The sequence below is a fragment of the Rhipicephalus sanguineus genome, chromosome 5 (assembly GCF_013339695.2).
Source record: "Rhipicephalus sanguineus isolate Rsan-2018 chromosome 5, BIME_Rsan_1.4, whole genome shotgun sequence".
Classification (NCBI taxonomy): domain Eukaryota; kingdom Metazoa; phylum Arthropoda; class Arachnida; order Ixodida; family Ixodidae; genus Rhipicephalus; species Rhipicephalus sanguineus.
The window spans coordinates 5,773,607-5,791,230 of NC_051180.1; the positions used below are offsets into that span (position 1 = coordinate 5,773,607).

Here is a 17,624-nt window from a genome sequence, read left to right on the forward strand (position 1 = left end):
ATTATCATGTTTTACGAGCCGAAATCGCGATATGATTATGACACGTGTCGTAGTAGCGAACACCGGAATAATTTTCACCCCGACTAAATCTAAATACACGGCTGTTGTTGCATTTCGCCCCCACCGAATTACGGCCGCCATAGCTTGGAACCGACCCCGCGCCTGCGAGCTAAGCAGTGCGCCGCCCCAGCTGTTCAATTGTCACGGTGGGTAATTCTGTACACTCACCCCCAGCCACGAATTGCTCAAAAGAAACTTAGGCAAAAGAGGGTAATTCTTGGATGTGGGCGCGAAAAGACAAGGACGAAGGGAAGAAGACACACACTGGCTTCGCGATAACTTCTATCAGGGCTCTCATCCAGCAGGCAGCAGTCACGTAATTTAGTTCCGCAGAGGCCGGGAGAGGGAAGAAGGTAGGGGAGGGGCTGTAGCTTGTACAGATTGTCAGCAATCGTTACCATTCGAAAGAAAACCTTTCCCATATCTCATATACGGGTCATTTCTGAAGGAGATATGGCGCCAGGATTCCAACAACACCTCGATATCGGTCGCCAAAATGACTAAATTTGGACGCCGGTTCTGAGATATAATTTTTGTCTCATGGTTATGTTTCAACACATGGTGACCACATGGGGTGCCTCACGAAAACAATGCTTTAGACCAGTCATGCCTGTCTAGCTCACGAACATATTATTAAAAAAACTGTGGGGTGAAGACTGTCATGCGAGGGCGGCAGGCTGCAAGAGAGATGTTCGCGCGCCGCGTGTTTGAGACCCATGACTTAGACAAAGTGCAGTTCCGTTCAATTCAAATCACTGGAAAGAATATTGGAAAAGATACATCCATTCGAGAAAGGGTCTTTTTTGTGTGTGCTGATAAGTTGGACTCTATTTTGTTTATAGCACTTTCCTTTACTCCCATATTTCTTGAATGAACGAGGTGTATTATATTACAGAATACGAGCCCTACATGGTGTACGCTTTGATACAACGTCGTAGCCGCGTAAAAGTTTTCAACAATAGGAAACTACGGCGCGCGCCTGCCATCCTGGCCTTCATTTTCGTGACACCTGACAGATGGCGTCGTCTTCTCGCGTACGAAAAGTCGCACCGATCCACTTGGGAGGGTCGACAGCCCGCGAGCGGTCAGTCGCGATACGCATGGAAGAAGCGAATGTGGCCGATAAGCGAAGGTCCCGACGGAGCAGCTGAGTGTCCTCGGACCCTCCAACGACTCCATGGCACCATGCGTGAGTCAACGCACACGTTACTCTCACGGGATAGCCTTGTGGTGCATTGTGATATATAGGCTTCCATGCCCATGTGATAGGCTTCCTGTCTAAGCGTACATACACTGCGAGGGCTTGGACAAGTCGGTACACACTTGCAAGGGTGGCAACAGTGCGCAACGACCGTACAAGGGCGGTGTAGTTTGTACTCGGTGATACAGTGGCAACGGTGCTCGTCTGCTAACCCGAAAGTCGCGGGTTCGATCCCGCGGCTGCAGCGGTCGCATTTCGATGGAGGCTAAATGCTAAACTGCCGTGTGCTGTACTAGAGCACTGCACGGGCCGCGATTCTCGGCCCCGGCCCGACCCGGGCCCGGAACTCGTTGAAGTTTACCCACCCGAACCCGTTCCGGTGACGCAAAGCGATATCCGGGTCCGGCCCGAACCCGAGAAATAGTTTCACCTACCCGGCCAGGCCCGGCCCGGCCCGACCGCAGATCGGGCTCGACAGAGGCCCGAGCCAATAATCGAGGTGGTGTTGCCCGAACATGGAATCGATAGCAAAGCGTTTTAAGTAAAAGATATATTCGTTTCGTTGGCGCATGCTACGCTAACAAGTATGCTTTAATCCACAGATTCCTTGTACATGTACAACTGCCTCACGGTGGAAACGGTTGAGTGGACATACCGGGTACTATGAACATTTTTGCTGCAAATACAGATGGGAATTGTAAAGATAGTTTTGTAGCAGATATTGTAGCAAGGAAGGTGATTTGCAGCGTGACTTCAGTTCCACTAGGGCGCGCAATAAAAACAGAGAGGACAGAGAAAAGAACTCCCTGTTCCGGTTCTATTTTTATGGCGCTGTCTATGGAAATTTAAAGCATGCTCTATCAACAAACTGAATCGTACACACTTCTATATGTGTAGCACCTGTCTTCATAGTGGCATTTTGCCAAACCAAGATAAATAGAGCGGAAAAGCCAAATTTATAACCTTTGTTGTAAATACGCAAACCTAGATAAACATTCTAACGAACCGCGTGTACCTCGAGTACTTTTCGAAAGGCGTGTGGACAGCTGAAAGAAAAAAAAATACTATTTGTGGTACTTTTTTTTTCGTGTATCACACCACTGCTAGTATTTCCACTCTACAAGTTTTTGTGGCATATTTACAGTTTATTTTCTAATATGTTATGAGCAAATAATCAAGAAATTACGGCTTTAAGCACGCCCTGCGCAGGTGCATCACATATCCTGCCACGCTAATGTTTCACTGCTTGCACTAGCCGCAGTGGCGCCCAAAATCTGCCTTGAGAGTTGTCGGCACTCGTTGTTCAGCTGGATCAAATTTCGGATGTCTTGGCGGACCTCTGCAGAATAAGTATAGCTGCGCAGCTCATCCCCTCGTTCCTCTCGTTCCCGAACGTCGTGCCATTCTTAATTATCATGTGTAAAACTCCTCTTTGCGGGCTTCTCGTTGCAGGTTTCAGCGGTGCATGTTATGCACGGTATGTGCCGTGCTCTTTTTTACCTACTGTAATGGTCCATGCCTTTCTTACGACGTTGTACCGGTAGAAGATGGCCATTGGACTGCGCGGGTGGGATTGGCAGGAGGGGAACGAAGATATTTCTATCTATTTTCGGAGTTGGTTCCAGTTTGGTGACAAAGGCGTGAATATAAGCTTCTCGACGCTGAATCATTGGCTGCATGTGGTCAGAAGCCCAGCACGGTATTCGCAAGTGTCCTTTTCACAGCAGAGCTGTTAAGGTCGAGGTTTGCCGTATCGAGAATTATCAGTGTGATGAACGCGCCATCTTTGTCCTGTTCTTCCTCTTCGCTACCAGAACACGTGCGCCGATTTGTCCGGAGAGGGATGCAATTACTCTGATGGGCGAGAGAGTGAGAACTTCTTGGCGATTTTTTTTTTTTTTTGCCGTGGCGAGATTCGAACTCGCGTACCCACGATCCGAGTGCGATCTTCCTAACCACCCGGTTATCCAGTCACGCTGACAAAGCAGAGCATAGCCTTCTATAGTATAGTACAGCAAGGTGGTGGGAAAGGAAAGTGAGGGTGAGGAGGAGAGATGTTAGGGTTGGGACGAGGAAAAGGAGGAGGGGAGAGCGAGTACGGAGAGAGAAAAAAAAAAGAAATAAAGAGAAAGAAAGGGAAGAAACAGAGAAAAAGATAGAAGGCGACAGACAGACTACAGAAATAGAAATAAATTTAAAAAAAAACAGAAAAAAAGAGAGAAAGAGAGAAAAAGACAGAGAAATAAATAGAGAGAGAATGAATTAGAAATCAAGAAGAAGAGAGGAAAATATTGCCACGTGCGTTTCTTAATATTACTTTTGCTGCATTCGGTTTTCGCCCACAAAGACTGTCAGCAACGCTCAGCGCAAACTGCGCCTCGTTGTTCGAGAAGCTTCGCGATTATTGTAGATCGTTTTGTTAAGATTGCGCGCAAGACGCGAACACTCGAGCTTATTCTAGAGCTTGCGCGACAACCAGCGACAACGCTGGAATATTCGACGGCACATGTATAAATGCCGACGCGCTTCACCGCTTGTCAGTTGATCGACGGTCGACGCTCTGTTCGCCGCTACCAATGTATTGCTGTTATTTGACTTTCACTTTCCCGGCCACAAGTTCGGCCAAAAAAGTTTCATCTCTGACGTGCTGGCTGCTGCCTTCGTCGACGTCACGACCACGTGACAATATTAGAGAAGGAAAGGCAGGGAGGTTAACCAGTTTAGCAATACCGGTTTGCTACCCTACACATGGGAACAGGGAGGGGAGATTTAAAGACGGAGAGGAAAGAGAGAGAGAGAGAAAGATAGCACATGACACAGCACACACAGAGTAAGTCACAGTCGGTCACTCTTGCGTGGTACTTCGAGATGTTTGTGTTGTTTGACTTTGACCGATTATTAGTGGCGAACGTTGCCTTTAAGATATATTAATTTGGTTTTAAAGTAAGCGTGAGTGCTCATTTGAGTTGGCTGCACCTCGTGACATCCTGGTATGACGTAGATCGAGGCCCCGCGTGACGTTCCACGAGTAAAGCAAGTATTGTGGACGTCACAGAAGGTTTGCGGGGCGCACACAATACCACGACTGGCATCCGGCGAGGCTATTGTTCCGCACCCCTCTCGCTCTGTTGTCGGGCTGCTCTCGAAGTAGTTTTTGTGAGGGGACACGCGCTACAGGTTTAACCCATACCGAAGCACCCACATACTTTCAATCTCTACCGCACGCGGGACCCCGAACATCAACACAGGTGTGTGCACGTGATCTTTGGTGTTTTGAAGTGACGTTAAAATGGTCACAATTAACTATGCTAGAAATAATTATACGATACGCTAGAGTATTTACGATTCACCTTAGTGATTACCAGACACAAATCTACAAATTACAGTAAAAAAGTCACAAAGGAAAATTTTGCTGTCAGGGGTCCTTTAAAAACTTCAGCAGTGCCTTCAGCTGCGATGTCTTCTGTGGAAATCGAGACATAAACAGAGTAAAATACAGATGGCGAGAGACCGACTACAGAGGGATAGAGACAGACGGAGAAATAACAAATCGAATAAACAGACGGATGACAGAGAGAGAGAGACATAGAAAGCAAGAGAAAGAAAAAAAAGAGAAGAAAAAGACAGAAAGACAGTCAAAGACAGAGAGAGAAAGAAAGCAACATGCACAAAAAAGATCATGGAAACAAAAATTCGGCAGATCCCACGCGTTGTGGGAATCGGTTTCATGCGAAGCAGTCAGCGAGTACTTCTATGCTGTACCTTATGGCTTTGATCCAAGCGTTATGAGGTGTATCGACGTGTTTTTGTAAGTGTAGTAGCTACGTGCACATCGCGTTGCCTTACTAGGCACGTCGACAACACTAGCGTTTAAAGGGTAACTTATGGTGCGACGTAACGTCAGCCCTCACGTTAGAGCACATACGTCAGTATTATCGAAACTAAGTGCACTTTATGGTGCAATCATGTGAATATCATACGTAACATTCGTTAATGTGTTCCTCCGTGGTCGAGCAATGCTTCAATATAGCTTTCTGAATCATAGGAATACAAATGTAATGTTTATTAGACTGCTATAAAAGCGGAGCCAATACTCTAACCACAGACGTCAATCTGATATGACTCCTGTATCGTAGGAGTACAGTGAAACCTCGGTGATACGAACACATCTCATACGAATTTCGGGGTGATACGAATTTTTTGTTGGTCCCGGCTAAGGCCCATTGGCCTGCAATGTAATGGAGTACGGCTGTTGCGAATAGATTTTCATCCAGCGACGTTCGATACGAACGTTCGCTACCACCCAGGTACGAAGAGGTGCTGTCCGCGCTGTCGCGGAAGACGCGCCAAGCACGCGCGAGCACTGGAACGCAAGCGTGGGCATGCGAGCCGCACCGCCAAATCGTCAGAATCACGGTGTAAGAAAAACTTTTCTTACGGTCAGAATAAACCTTCAGAGACGCGTCACGGCCTCCGAGTGTCGCGGGTTACAACGCACTTGGTTCATTAATTAAATGCGCGCGTACGGGCCGCATATTTGCGAGTGCTGGTTTTATTGCCGACATCTAAAAACTTAAGTGACACTCATTCAGGATTCTTCCTGACATTGCGGCAGCCCTGACAAAAAATAAATGAATGCCAGCTCTCTTTTGTCCCATGCTAATCTTCCATGCTTTCTGGTGATAAAAATTTCGGATGATACGAATATTTTTGGTGGTCCCGTGAGATTCGCATCACCGAGGTTTTACTGTATATATGTATAGCGTGTATTGCTTTCTTGTAAAATTAGATAGCCAGCACCACAAACACAATTGACGTTGCACCGACATTACGCCTGCATAAGCTGTTTTTCCAAACCAGTTTATATAGACCTGGCGTGGCTCTGTGGTAGAATACCTGATTGCCACGCAGAATGATTGGGTTCGATTCCTGCTGGAATTCTAATTATTATTCTTTCCTTTCGTCGGGTCAACGCTGCCGATGTTGGTTTTTCTTAACGCTCTCGCATTTAAATTACCAATGTCTGTTCTCGCCCTTCTTGGGTAGATATAAACAGTCAATCACCTGTGGCGCATACCCGTACACCGTGGCCCGTGGTGAACGGGTATGTGCCACGTGTCTGGAGGAAAGGGTTTGACGACGTACACGGCAGGATTTTCACGTTATTCATGTCATGACCAGACAGAAGCTAAGCAGGGAGGGGTGGCTAGAGCACTGCACGGGCCCGCGCCTACCCGAAAGCCCGGGCCGGGCCGTCCGAAGCGTTTTCCGGCGGGCCCGGGCTTGAAGCCGCGGGCCTGGGCTTGAGGCTGCGGGCCGGGCCGGACTCTGGCCCGCTCGTTAAAAGGCGTAAGTCGGGCCTTCGAGCACACGCGAACGTTATGCACTGCATGGTCTATGGTATTCTGTGCCAAGCTGAAGTGACACGTGCAAAAAGCTGGCTCTTACTAAAGCTTAGCAATAAAAATAGAAAAACAGTTGAAGTGCTATTTTTTACACCAGTATAGATATATGCGTTTATTTTGTGCTGTATGCTCATGAATTCACCTATATATATATATATATATATATATATATATATATATATATATATATATATATATATATATATATATATATATATATATCGGGAATGAAGAAAGAAACTACGACTTTCGTTGATTCGGCACTGTATATTTTTCTAACGTTTCGTCTGGTGGACCAGACTTTGTAAAAGTAACAAGTACATCGCGGTGGGTTTCCTTATAACCACGCTTAAAGTAGATAGTTTCAAAGAACTTATCGATAGCAAGAATGACAACATAAGATAGCGGTCACACGCAGTCGACATAGATTCATGCGCGCACATTTGGGACTCGTGGCAGCGAAGTCAGGTTACACAGAGTAAGATAGATTGCACACGCAGTTGATATGGCATTACACACTAGTGATATGACAGAATTATTGGATTGCACGTCACATGGAGGAAAAGGCGGGGGGGGGGATGACATCAGATCTGCGCTTTATCTATTTTTTTCGCGGGAACGTAGTCACACGCTAGCATTAAACTGCAAACAGTCTGAGATCGCAAACAGAAAATCTACGCAGCCCTAAGATCAATTTTTACTTTTTAACTTCTCCTGAAGTACGCTTCAAACACATCAAGGTCAATACGAGAAGAAACTAAAACAACTAAAAAAAAAAACTAAAAGAACAGCACAGACACCGTACATGATGCACACAACTCAGTACGTATGCACGTAGTCTGGTATGAAAGCTGAAAAATAGTGGGTGATTACCAACGTAACCGTAGAAGAAACACGAGCGATATTAGAAACAGAGCTGCCTATCCCGTTGAAGACCCGGTTATTATTATTAGTGCTTAGTGGGAACGCTTGTAAGTGTGCCTGTGCTTTCGTTGATACCGGATGAGACGGTGTTAAACTTATAGATTAGGTAAGAATCGCGGGCATCACGATCATGATGAGAGCGAAAGCCTGGCTCAAGTATAGTGGCCCGAATATTTTCAAAAGAATGTCCAGGTAAACGAATGTGTTTTGATAATGGTAGGCTAGGAAGCTTATTGGAATGCGATCTATGGTTGTTAAAGCGTATTCTAAATGAAGTTTCCGTTTGGCCAATGTACTGTTTTTTGCAGACGGTACACTCAAGCATGTATATAACGTTAGAACTATCGCAATTAAATGAACCTCGAATGTTAAGGGAGAAGTCTGAAAACGTGCTATTGGCTTTCTGTGTCGTTTGCATATGTACGCACACCTTGCAACGTGATTTGTTGCAGGGTGCACAGCCAGTTATTTCGGGCTTATTTTCTTTCGATGACGTTAATAAATCCCGAAGATTTTTAGACCGTCGGTACACAACGCGAGGTGGTTCAGGAAAAATACTCTTGAGATGTTCGCTTTGGGCAAGGATATTGTAGTGGCGTTTTAATATAGAGTGTACCTTTAGTGCTGATGCTGAGTGTGTTAGTACGAGGTTGGTGCTATTCTGTTTTTCGGGCAAACGGTTCCCCCTCAGAATTTCCGCTCTATTTAATTTATCTGCTCGACCTATTGCGTCATCGATTAAAGCCGATGGATATTGCCGTTTAGTGAGAGAAGTTTTAAGTTGTTCGCAATTAGCTATGAAGTCCTCGCGGTTGGAGCACAGTCGTTTAAAGCGATGGGCCTGACTATAGGGAATGGCGGTCTTGCAATGTCGTACATGGCTGCTCTTGAAATGCAGAAGCGGGTTTTTATCAGTAGGTTTACGATATAATTTAGTCAGCAGTTTTCCTTCGCATAGCGACACAGTGACGTCTAGAAAGTTTACCGAATGTGGCGAGTAGCTATGCGACAGCTTGATTGACGGGTGGAAATTATTAAACGCATCTATAAATTTCAAGAGGTTTTGCTCCCCATATGTCCAAATCAAGAAGATATCATCAATGAATCGCTTATAAAGGAAAGGCTGCATGTCAGTGCTGGATAAGAAATTCTCCAAAATACCCATAAAGATATTAGCATAATTCGGACCTATTCGGGTTCCCATCGAAGTACCGCTCACCTGAGCGTAATGGTTATCATTGAATTCGAAGTTATTAAGTTCAAGAATAAGCTTTAGCAGCGATCCCAGGGTTTCAATATCTACAGGCTTTTCGACACGACAGTCTTCATACGCTTTAAGGACGAAAAGCCTGTATATATATATATATATATATATTGCAACAGGCGGGTTCTTCTAAAGAGGTTCGGCACGGCGCCTTGCACAAGGGTCACAAATGCGAGACAGCGTCAGCACAGAAAACAGACCGAGCGCGCAACACACGAACGTCATCGTCTTCACTCTCGCTGGCACAGAGCGGGCGCCGATGCGCACCGGTACAATCTCTCCTCGCACAAAAAGGAGCCAACCTGGCGACCTAGGGAGAAGATGCTACAGGCGGGTCGTAGCAGGGTTTGAGCCGCGCCACGTGAACTGTTTCGCGGCCGCGGCAGCGATGATCGGCCGTTGAGTCGATTGGCTCGACGACGTAGTTCACGGGAGATGTCTGCTCCAAGACGCGGTAAGGGCCTTGGTACCTTGACAAGAGTTTGGTGGAGAGGCCTGGAGTTGTGGACGGGACCCAGAGCCAAACCAGCGGTTGCCGTCAGGAGTGTTCGGGAGTGGGCCGAAAAGATCAATTCCGACGCGGTCGAATGGTCGGGCAGGGCAGGGCAATGGTTGTAGAGGACCAGTGGTGCTGCGAGTAGGTAGCTTACGGCGTTGACACGCAGGGCATGACTGAACATACCGGCGAACGTATCGATACATGCCTCGCCAGTAGTACCTCAGGCGCAGACGGGAGTACGTCTTGAATGTGCCAGCATGACCGCATTGGGGGTCGTCGTGGAAGGCGCTGCAAATGTCCGTACGCAAATGACGAGGAATAACGAGGAGCCACCTGCGGCCATCGGTTAGGTAATTGCGACGATACAGCAAGCCTTCACGAACGGCGAAGTGTTGAGCTTGACGACGAAGGGTGCGTGAAACGGAGGCAGGGGGATGGTAAGACAAAATGTCAAGAAGGGAAGCGATCCAAGGATCTTGGAACTTACCGAAAGACGGTATTTCACCAGATCCTGCCAAACTTCGAGCGGTTGCCGAATACCCCAAGCCCAGCACTCTAAAGGAGCTCCGAAGCTTCATCGGCTTGTCTTCATATTTTCGGCGCCCGCTCGAAGTTTGGCAGGATCTGGTGAAATACCGTCTTTCGAGACGACGTGGCCTAGAATGGTAAGCTGACGGGCGCCAAAATGACATTTATTTAAGGTTAACTGCAAGCCAGCAGTAGTGAGGCACTCGAGAACTTGTTCAAGGCGAGCGATATGAGATGGAAAATCTGCAGAAAAGACCACTATATCATCTAAATAGCATAGACAGGTCTGCCATTTGAGTCCTCTGAGAATAGTGTCCATCATCCTCTCGAAGGTTGCAGGCGCGTTGCAAAGCCCGAAGGGCATTACATTAAATTCGTATAAACCGTCAGGGGTGACAAAAGCTGTTTTTGGACGGTCGGCTTCAGCCATCGGCACTTGCCAGTAGCCTGAACGCAGATCCAGAGAAGAAAAATATTCGGCTCCTTGAAGGCAATCCAGGGCGTCGTCGATTCGTGGTAGGGGATAAACATCCTTTCTCGTAATGTTGTTTAGCCGGCGGTAGTCAACGCAAAATCTGATCGAACCATCCTTTTTTCGCACCAGCACGACAGGAGAAGCCCAGGGACTGTTGGATTCCTGAATCACGCCGCGTTGCAGCATATCATCTACGTGATCGCTAATAACGCGACGTTCGGCTTGCGATACTCGGAAGGGACGCTGTCGCAGTGGAGCATGGTGACCAGTGTCGATGCGATGAACAACCGCAGACGTGCGCCCCAATGATAATTGGCCGACGTCGAATGAACCACGAAAGCGTTCAAGCAGTTGAACAACCTTTGTGCGCTGACCTTGCGTAAGCGCGTTATCGATGCTACGCAAGAAGGCGTCTTGGTCAGGTGAGGCAGATGCGGTGGCGGAAGTGACGGCATTTATCGGTAGTGCTGCCATATCGTAGGGTGCATCCAACGGGAAGATGGCATCAAAAGTGTCCAGACGACCGATGCATTCGCCTTGTAACAGAGTTGATGAGCAGGGGAATGGATTGCAAGCGTAGACTGCACCGGCACCATTCGCAAGTGTAACGACAGCAAAAGGGAGTACAAGGTTTCGTCGGCGCGCACAGTCTTCAGACGGTGTAAACAGGGCACTGGAATCACAGACAGAGTCACAGGAAACGGACACTAAGGCGGCGGAGAACGGCGAAATGACGACCTCAGCAGCGACGACCAATTTAGGCGACGGGCTTGGGGAGTCCGGGACAGTGGTACCCAAAGGGGACAGAGCGAGTTGAGCACGAGCGCAGTCAACGACAGCATGGTGTGCGGAAAGGAAGTCCCAGCCGAGGATGACGTCATGCGACGCATGCGAGAGGACAACAAATTCGACAATATAGAATGCGTCGTTGATGAAAACACGTGCTGTGCACGCGGCCGAAGGCTTAACGTGCTGTGAGCTCGCCGTCCGTAATAGAAGGTCAGAAACCGGTATCGTCACTTTCTTGAGCTTGCGGCATAATAGTTCACTGATAACACAAACGGCAGCTCCTGTGTCAACAAGAGCGTTGGTCGCGACACCGTCTATAAAAACTGCGATTTCGTTAGGGGGCGAAAGATGAGGCCTTGAAATTTTCGACGAAGGCGCAGTTCTTGCCTCAGGAACTGCGGCTCTTAGTTTTCCTCCTGAGCAGAGTTGGAACGGCGGAGCATGGGAGAAATGGAGCGGCGCCGGGGAGAAGGAGATCGACGGGAGGCGAAAGTGGCACGGTGCGAATAAGTGTCCGATGAGTCAGCAGGGGTACGGCGTGCTGGTTGCTGTGGCATGTAGCCGAGGTTGGTGGCGTCATCATGCGAATGCAGACCGCGGCGACGACAGTGGCGTGCAACATGGCCAGGAATACCGCAGGCATAGCAGATAGGCCTGTTGTCTGGAGTACGCCAGGGGTTGTGAGAAGGTCCGGGAGGCGAGAAGGGTGGTGCGTGAACAGGGCGTACCGGGCGGACAGGGCGTGGCGACGAGTAGAAGTTGGTGACTGAGCCGGATGGTACTGGCGTCGGTCGAGCATATGAATGGGTAACGGCTTCAGCGTAAGTGAGAGGCGCCGCAACTTGCGTTGTTGGAACAGGAGGTGGGAGAGCCTCAGCAACTTGACTCTGAATGACCCGGCGGAGCGAGTGATCCAGCGCCGTGGGGCTCTCGTTGACACATGCCACAAGGGAGAGCTGGCGAGCCACTTCCTCACGAACGTACTGCTTAATTTGTGGCAGCAAGGCGGAATATTCAGCGCCAGTGCTTCTAGTTCCAAGGCTGAGAGTTCCGCTGTCGGAATTCCGGCGCGACGGGTAGAAAGGCGCTCTTTACGCAGCTCATCAAAGCTTTGGCATAGTTCAATGACTTGCGTTACTGTCTGAGGGCACTTGGCTACTAGCATATGGAACGCATCGTCATCTATGCCTTTCAGAATGTGCCTTATTTTGTCAGATTCTGCCATTGACACATTCACCCGCTTACAGAGGTCGATGACGTCCTCAATATAGCTGGTGAAGGTCTCACCGTTTTTTTGGGCTCTGGCACGCAGGCGGTGTTCGGCGCGAAGCTTTCGCACGCCTGGCCTACCGAAGAACGAAGTGAGCTTCTCTTTGAAAGCCGACCAGGTGGTGAAATCGGCTTCATGGTTGAAGTACCATAGCTTGGCCACATCAGTCAGGTAAAAGCTGACGTGCGTCAACTTTCCACTTTCATCCCATTTGTTCGGACCGCTCACGCGCTCAAACTCTACCAGCCAGTCTTCAACATCCATTTCGTCAGTGCCGCTGAACATCGGAGGGTCACGTTGAAGAAACACCCCAGCACACATGACCGACGTGGGTGTAGGTGGGGCTGGAGAGGGAACGGTGTCCTCGGTCATTGCGGAGGCAGATGGTAAGGTGCGGTTGCGGAGCTCCAGGACGAGGAGGGGAACTACCCAGCACCTCCACCAAATGCAACAGGCGGGTTCTTCTAAAGAGGTTCGGCACGGCGCCTTGCACAAGGGTCACAAATGCGAGACAGCGTCAGCACAGAAAACAGACCGAGCGCGCAACACACGAACGTCATCGTCTTCACTCTCGCTGGCACAGAGCGGGCGCCGATGCGCACCGGTACAATATATATATATATATATATATATATATATATATATATATATATATATATATATATATATATATATATATATATATATATATACAAACAGCATTAACAATGGGCCAGATCATGCTTGTTCCCATGGGAGGAATAAAGATTTCGGTCTTTTATTTAAGGTTGACACATACGGTACATTTAATTTATATTCCTTGGTATTACGTGCCGAAACCTCGATATGATTACGAGGCACGCCGTAGTGGGGATCGGATTAATTTCGAGCACCTCGAATTCTCTAACGTGCACCTAAAGATAAGTATATACACGGGTGTATATAGGCCACCACCAAATTGCGGCCGCCGTGGCCGCGGGAATCGCACCCGCGTCCTAGGACTTAACAGCGAAACAGCTTAAAGGCCAACTCCGGCGATTTTTTGGCCATGTCAAAGTAATGGTGCTTTTATGTTACTAAGACGCTCCTGTTACGGGCCCGATAGCAGAAATACTCGGCAAATTGGAGAATAATTTTAAATAAGCAAAAAAGCGCAACACCGAAACCGAAACCCCACCGTGTGTACTGTCTACGTATGACGTAGACGTTGTTACGAACGAACCGGAAGTCGTGCAAGGCATGCCGGTCACGCCGGCGCGGAGTATGAAAACTGTGACAGCCGGGACGAGCAGGCGCACAGTGGAGAGGCGAGCACGCCGCGCATCAGCTGTAATGTCTGCGACTGACAGTGCTGCGTCTGATACTGACAGTGTCTCGGCCAGCACAGCAGACGCTCGCTGTAGCGGCCGAAGTTAGCGGTGCCCTCGGCTGCGTCACTTCCGCCGCCTTCCAAATACTAACGTCACAGGCGCAATGTTGCCAATAATTGTGGGAAGCCAGGAGGACGTTTGCAGACAATCTTTAAAATTCACTTGCAAACAATCTGCGCATGTCTCAAGCCTGTAATTTGGCATAAATGACGGAAACATGCAAAGGAACGTACCCAGCGAATTTCATTGAGATCCATCGACCTCGAAAAATCGCCGGAGTTGGCCTTTAACCGCTGAGCTACCACCGCGGGCAAAGCAACATTTCGATGCATGTACACACCGGATTTTCCGTCCGATCGCCCGCTACAAAGCGCAAGGCATCCTTAATAGTCATTATCAACAACTAATACCCTCTAGCGGGCCCGGGCCGGGCCTGGTCATGAACACGCGCGCCCTGGATAAGTTTAGTAATGAACGCTCGGGCCCGGGCTGGGCTCGGCATCCATAAAGCGGCCCGGGCCGGGTCCGGGCCGAAAAATCAGGCCCGTGCAGTGCTCTAGAGGTGGCACGGGGGAAGAAGGTACGTCACGCGCGCCTCGTGACCTTGAGCACTTTTTTAAATGCGAATGCATTTCTTAGTCGAGCTACGTAAGGCGCCGTGCGGCGTCCGCGATCTCTCCGCTCCCGCCCCCGTCTCCCATAGCAACAGTGCGAGCGTGCGCGCTCCTCCTCGCCCCTAGCAACCGGAGCAGGTGGTGCGGGCGGATCAGCGGAGAGTGAGTGGAGAGGAGGAGCGCGCTCGGGCGCGTGAGGGCGCTGGCATCGCGGGAGGTCGGCGGAGCTCCCGCGTATATGAGAGAGTGTGGGCGAGGGTAGGTGCGTGCTTCGGCGCTTCTCCTCTCGGCGGGCGTTGACGTGCGAAAGACGAGTGGACAGTGGCTTGTCGAGTACATGCGTACCAAGCACTCTATGCAGTGTGCCTCTACCGCATCCGAACTCTGCCCCACAACCATTCACGGTACTTGCATTGATCTAGTCTTTACCCGAAACTGTGATGCCCGCATACTTCTCAAAGACCCTCTGACCGTGCACTTTACCGACCACAAGGCAGTGATCGTGGCCGTCAAGTGCAACGATAACACAAACAGGTGTTAAATAAATGGTTACCCTACAAATCACCGTCTCGTCATTCATTATATAATTACTTCGCCGCACACTCGCGCCCAAAGAAATGCATTCGCATTTCCTCACGATTGCCTTCGGGGAGGTGGGGTGAATTTTTTCTGCGCGGCGTACTTTCAGTGCGATCGCGCGCGCGGGCAAGTGGCGGCCTCTCGCGGCGGCCGCAGTAACTACCGAGCGCGCCATGTTCAAATCAGCCAATGGCGTGGAAGTTGTGTCAATGACGCCGTAAGCATCATTATTGTCGAGAGAAGAGGAAGCGCTATTTGAGCACGTAAAAGAAAAAGAAACACGAGAAAAGTGCTATAAGGTGGGCTAGTTGGTGTTGATTCATCTTCAAAGGCGCTCGTTGCCGTATGTCCTGTACTTTTTCGTTTGTGTCGTTTGTGTTCACTAAGAAAACCTTTGAAGACGAGAAAAGTGGCAAGCCCTTCTCAACTTCGCTGCCGGACTTCTTGCATAGTTCGGTCGCACATGCCGCAAGGGCCGTAAAACGTCCCGACTTTGGCCCGCGAAACCCTTGATGATTGGTTTCAGATGCGAAAAGTTGTTAACGCTGCGCAGCCGCCACTGCCACACTGACCACTCGTTCAGAAACTCCGTTCTATCAGAAGCTCCCATCGTTTCGGCGCGCAATCAAAACGCTGCTGTGAACGGGCGCCTGAAGATTTTCGGACCCAAAGCACCCATGGCGATGGAGCACAATAACGTGACCGTTGTCGGATGAGCCGCATTGCACGGCCATAGGGAAAAGAAGGTATCTACCGGACCACCCTCTGTTACCTATTAGGAGGTTAAAAGTGGCGCTGCTGACTAGAACGGCGGCTCTTCTATCAATATGGTTGCACGCACATGAAAGCTGGAAAAAGAAAAACAAGAGACTCCCGACCAAGCCCGCAACAAAGCTGTCACCACGCCGTAGCTTTCTTAATTTTTCTTTTTTTGTCTTGCCGCAACTGGCGGTGTACGCTTCGATACTGTTCGATATTCGATTCGATATTTGATATTTTCGGCCACTTTTCGGCACTATTCGATTCGAATTCGATTCGAGATGAAATTTCACTATTCGCACACCCCTACTTCTTAGCTGATTTTGAGGATTTATTGTAAATCCCAGGCCGCGTGCTGCGCGGCCTGGGATTACGTTTGGCTCGTGTTTTCTCGGGAGCCTCGGCTACCGACGGGCAACGTTTTCTGACCATGCTGAAAACGTGTTGCAGGTCCCCTTTAATAAATCACAGAATAGGGAGATGTTAATTATATAAGCGCCCGGTCTATTTATTTTTAGCTCGCCCGTTTCAGGTAAATCAAGTAGCCCCACATGCAAGAAGCAAAAGAATTTCAGTACTTGTCCCTCATAAAACTTCTCCAAATAGGCTGCCCCACATAAAAAAGTTTTTTGAGTTAAAACATGCGAGACATATATGTATGCACAACGTTTTAGTAACTGAACAATTTTAGTAACTGAGCAAAGTCCAAGCCCGCCACCTCAAACCCGCGGCCGACCCTAAGCCCGGAGCTTCATGCCCTAGCCCTGCCCGGGCCCGCCGTAAGAACTGCTTTACCCGGCCCGGCCCGGGTTTTCGGGTAGGCCCGGCCCGTGCAGTGCCCTATGCTGTACGATGTTACGGAAATACGGTACGGAATAAGACCGTACCGCTCCTCCTTTCCCGTTCGTTTTGCTTTTGCCGCCCCTTATTCCAGCGAAGGCTACAAATGTTTTTCCTGAGCAGGCGCTGGTGGGTGTCTCCGGGCTGAGTTTGACTATTTAGGACTCTTTAACGTGTGGCTAAGTCTAAGCACACGGGCGTTTTTCCCTTTTAATTGCTGCGCAGACTTGCCCTCGAGGCATAATGATGGATGTGTGTATTATATGGGCCTATGTTGCGCATGAAGTGAAGCGCCAATTGTTAAGTCGCCATTAAAGCATCTGTTGCGATGCATTCCATGTGGCTCTGTAGTAGGTTCGCAGAAGTAGACGGTAGGAAGCCTGGACATGTCCAGCCTTGCTCCCGTCTCCATATGTGCCTCCATTATTGGAAGGGAGCAGTATGGACACTTCATTCACAGAGCCGGTGATAGGGCCACCATGCCCGCAGCCTCCTAAGCACAACTTCCTCCGCAAGACGAAGGACACCGTGATATCTGCGCGTGCATCCGAGGAGGTTTGGCGGAAAATCTGTGTTAAGAGGGCATTGTAGCTCCTGGTCAGTGTATAGTGACGGCTCTCAGCATAACTTAGAACTCCTTGACACAAGCACCTGTATTCATAGTGCGTATTTCCTCACGAATTTCCACTTATACTTGTGAACTTTATTGAGTTCTTAGAGCCCTTTAAAATACGGCAGATCCCACGCACTGTAGAAATCGATGTAATGCGAAGCAGCCGGCAAAGAGCTGCATACATCGCCTTGTTTGTCTTTGAGCCAAAATGAAATCATTCATGACATGGCATCCAGTTCACCATATATCGCATGTTTGCCATGCATACATGCATGTACGATCCGGTATATACCATGCTAATGAAAACGGATATTCTTGAATATACAATGCACGAAATATCATTTATGTTCATCACGCACTCGTGTCATGCCATACCAATTTTTGGTATATATCCAGATAACAAACCGGAAGCGCACCATGACAGTGTCATGTAAATCATACCGTACATGACATGC

At 48.9% G+C, this 17,624-nt stretch overlaps 1 protein-coding gene across 1 annotated transcript in view; it reads left to right on the top strand.

The window, feature by feature from the left end:
- The window catches only part of LOC119393144 (uncharacterized), a 445,271-nt gene that overhangs the window by 55,627 nt on the left and 372,020 nt on the right, over positions 1–17,624 (top strand). The window contains exon 4 of the mRNA XM_049415849.1: positions 11,570–11,711. Coding sequence (XP_049271806.1) covers positions 11,570–11,711 — 142 coding nt within the window. The remainder of the gene's footprint in view (positions 1–11,569; positions 11,712–17,624) is intronic.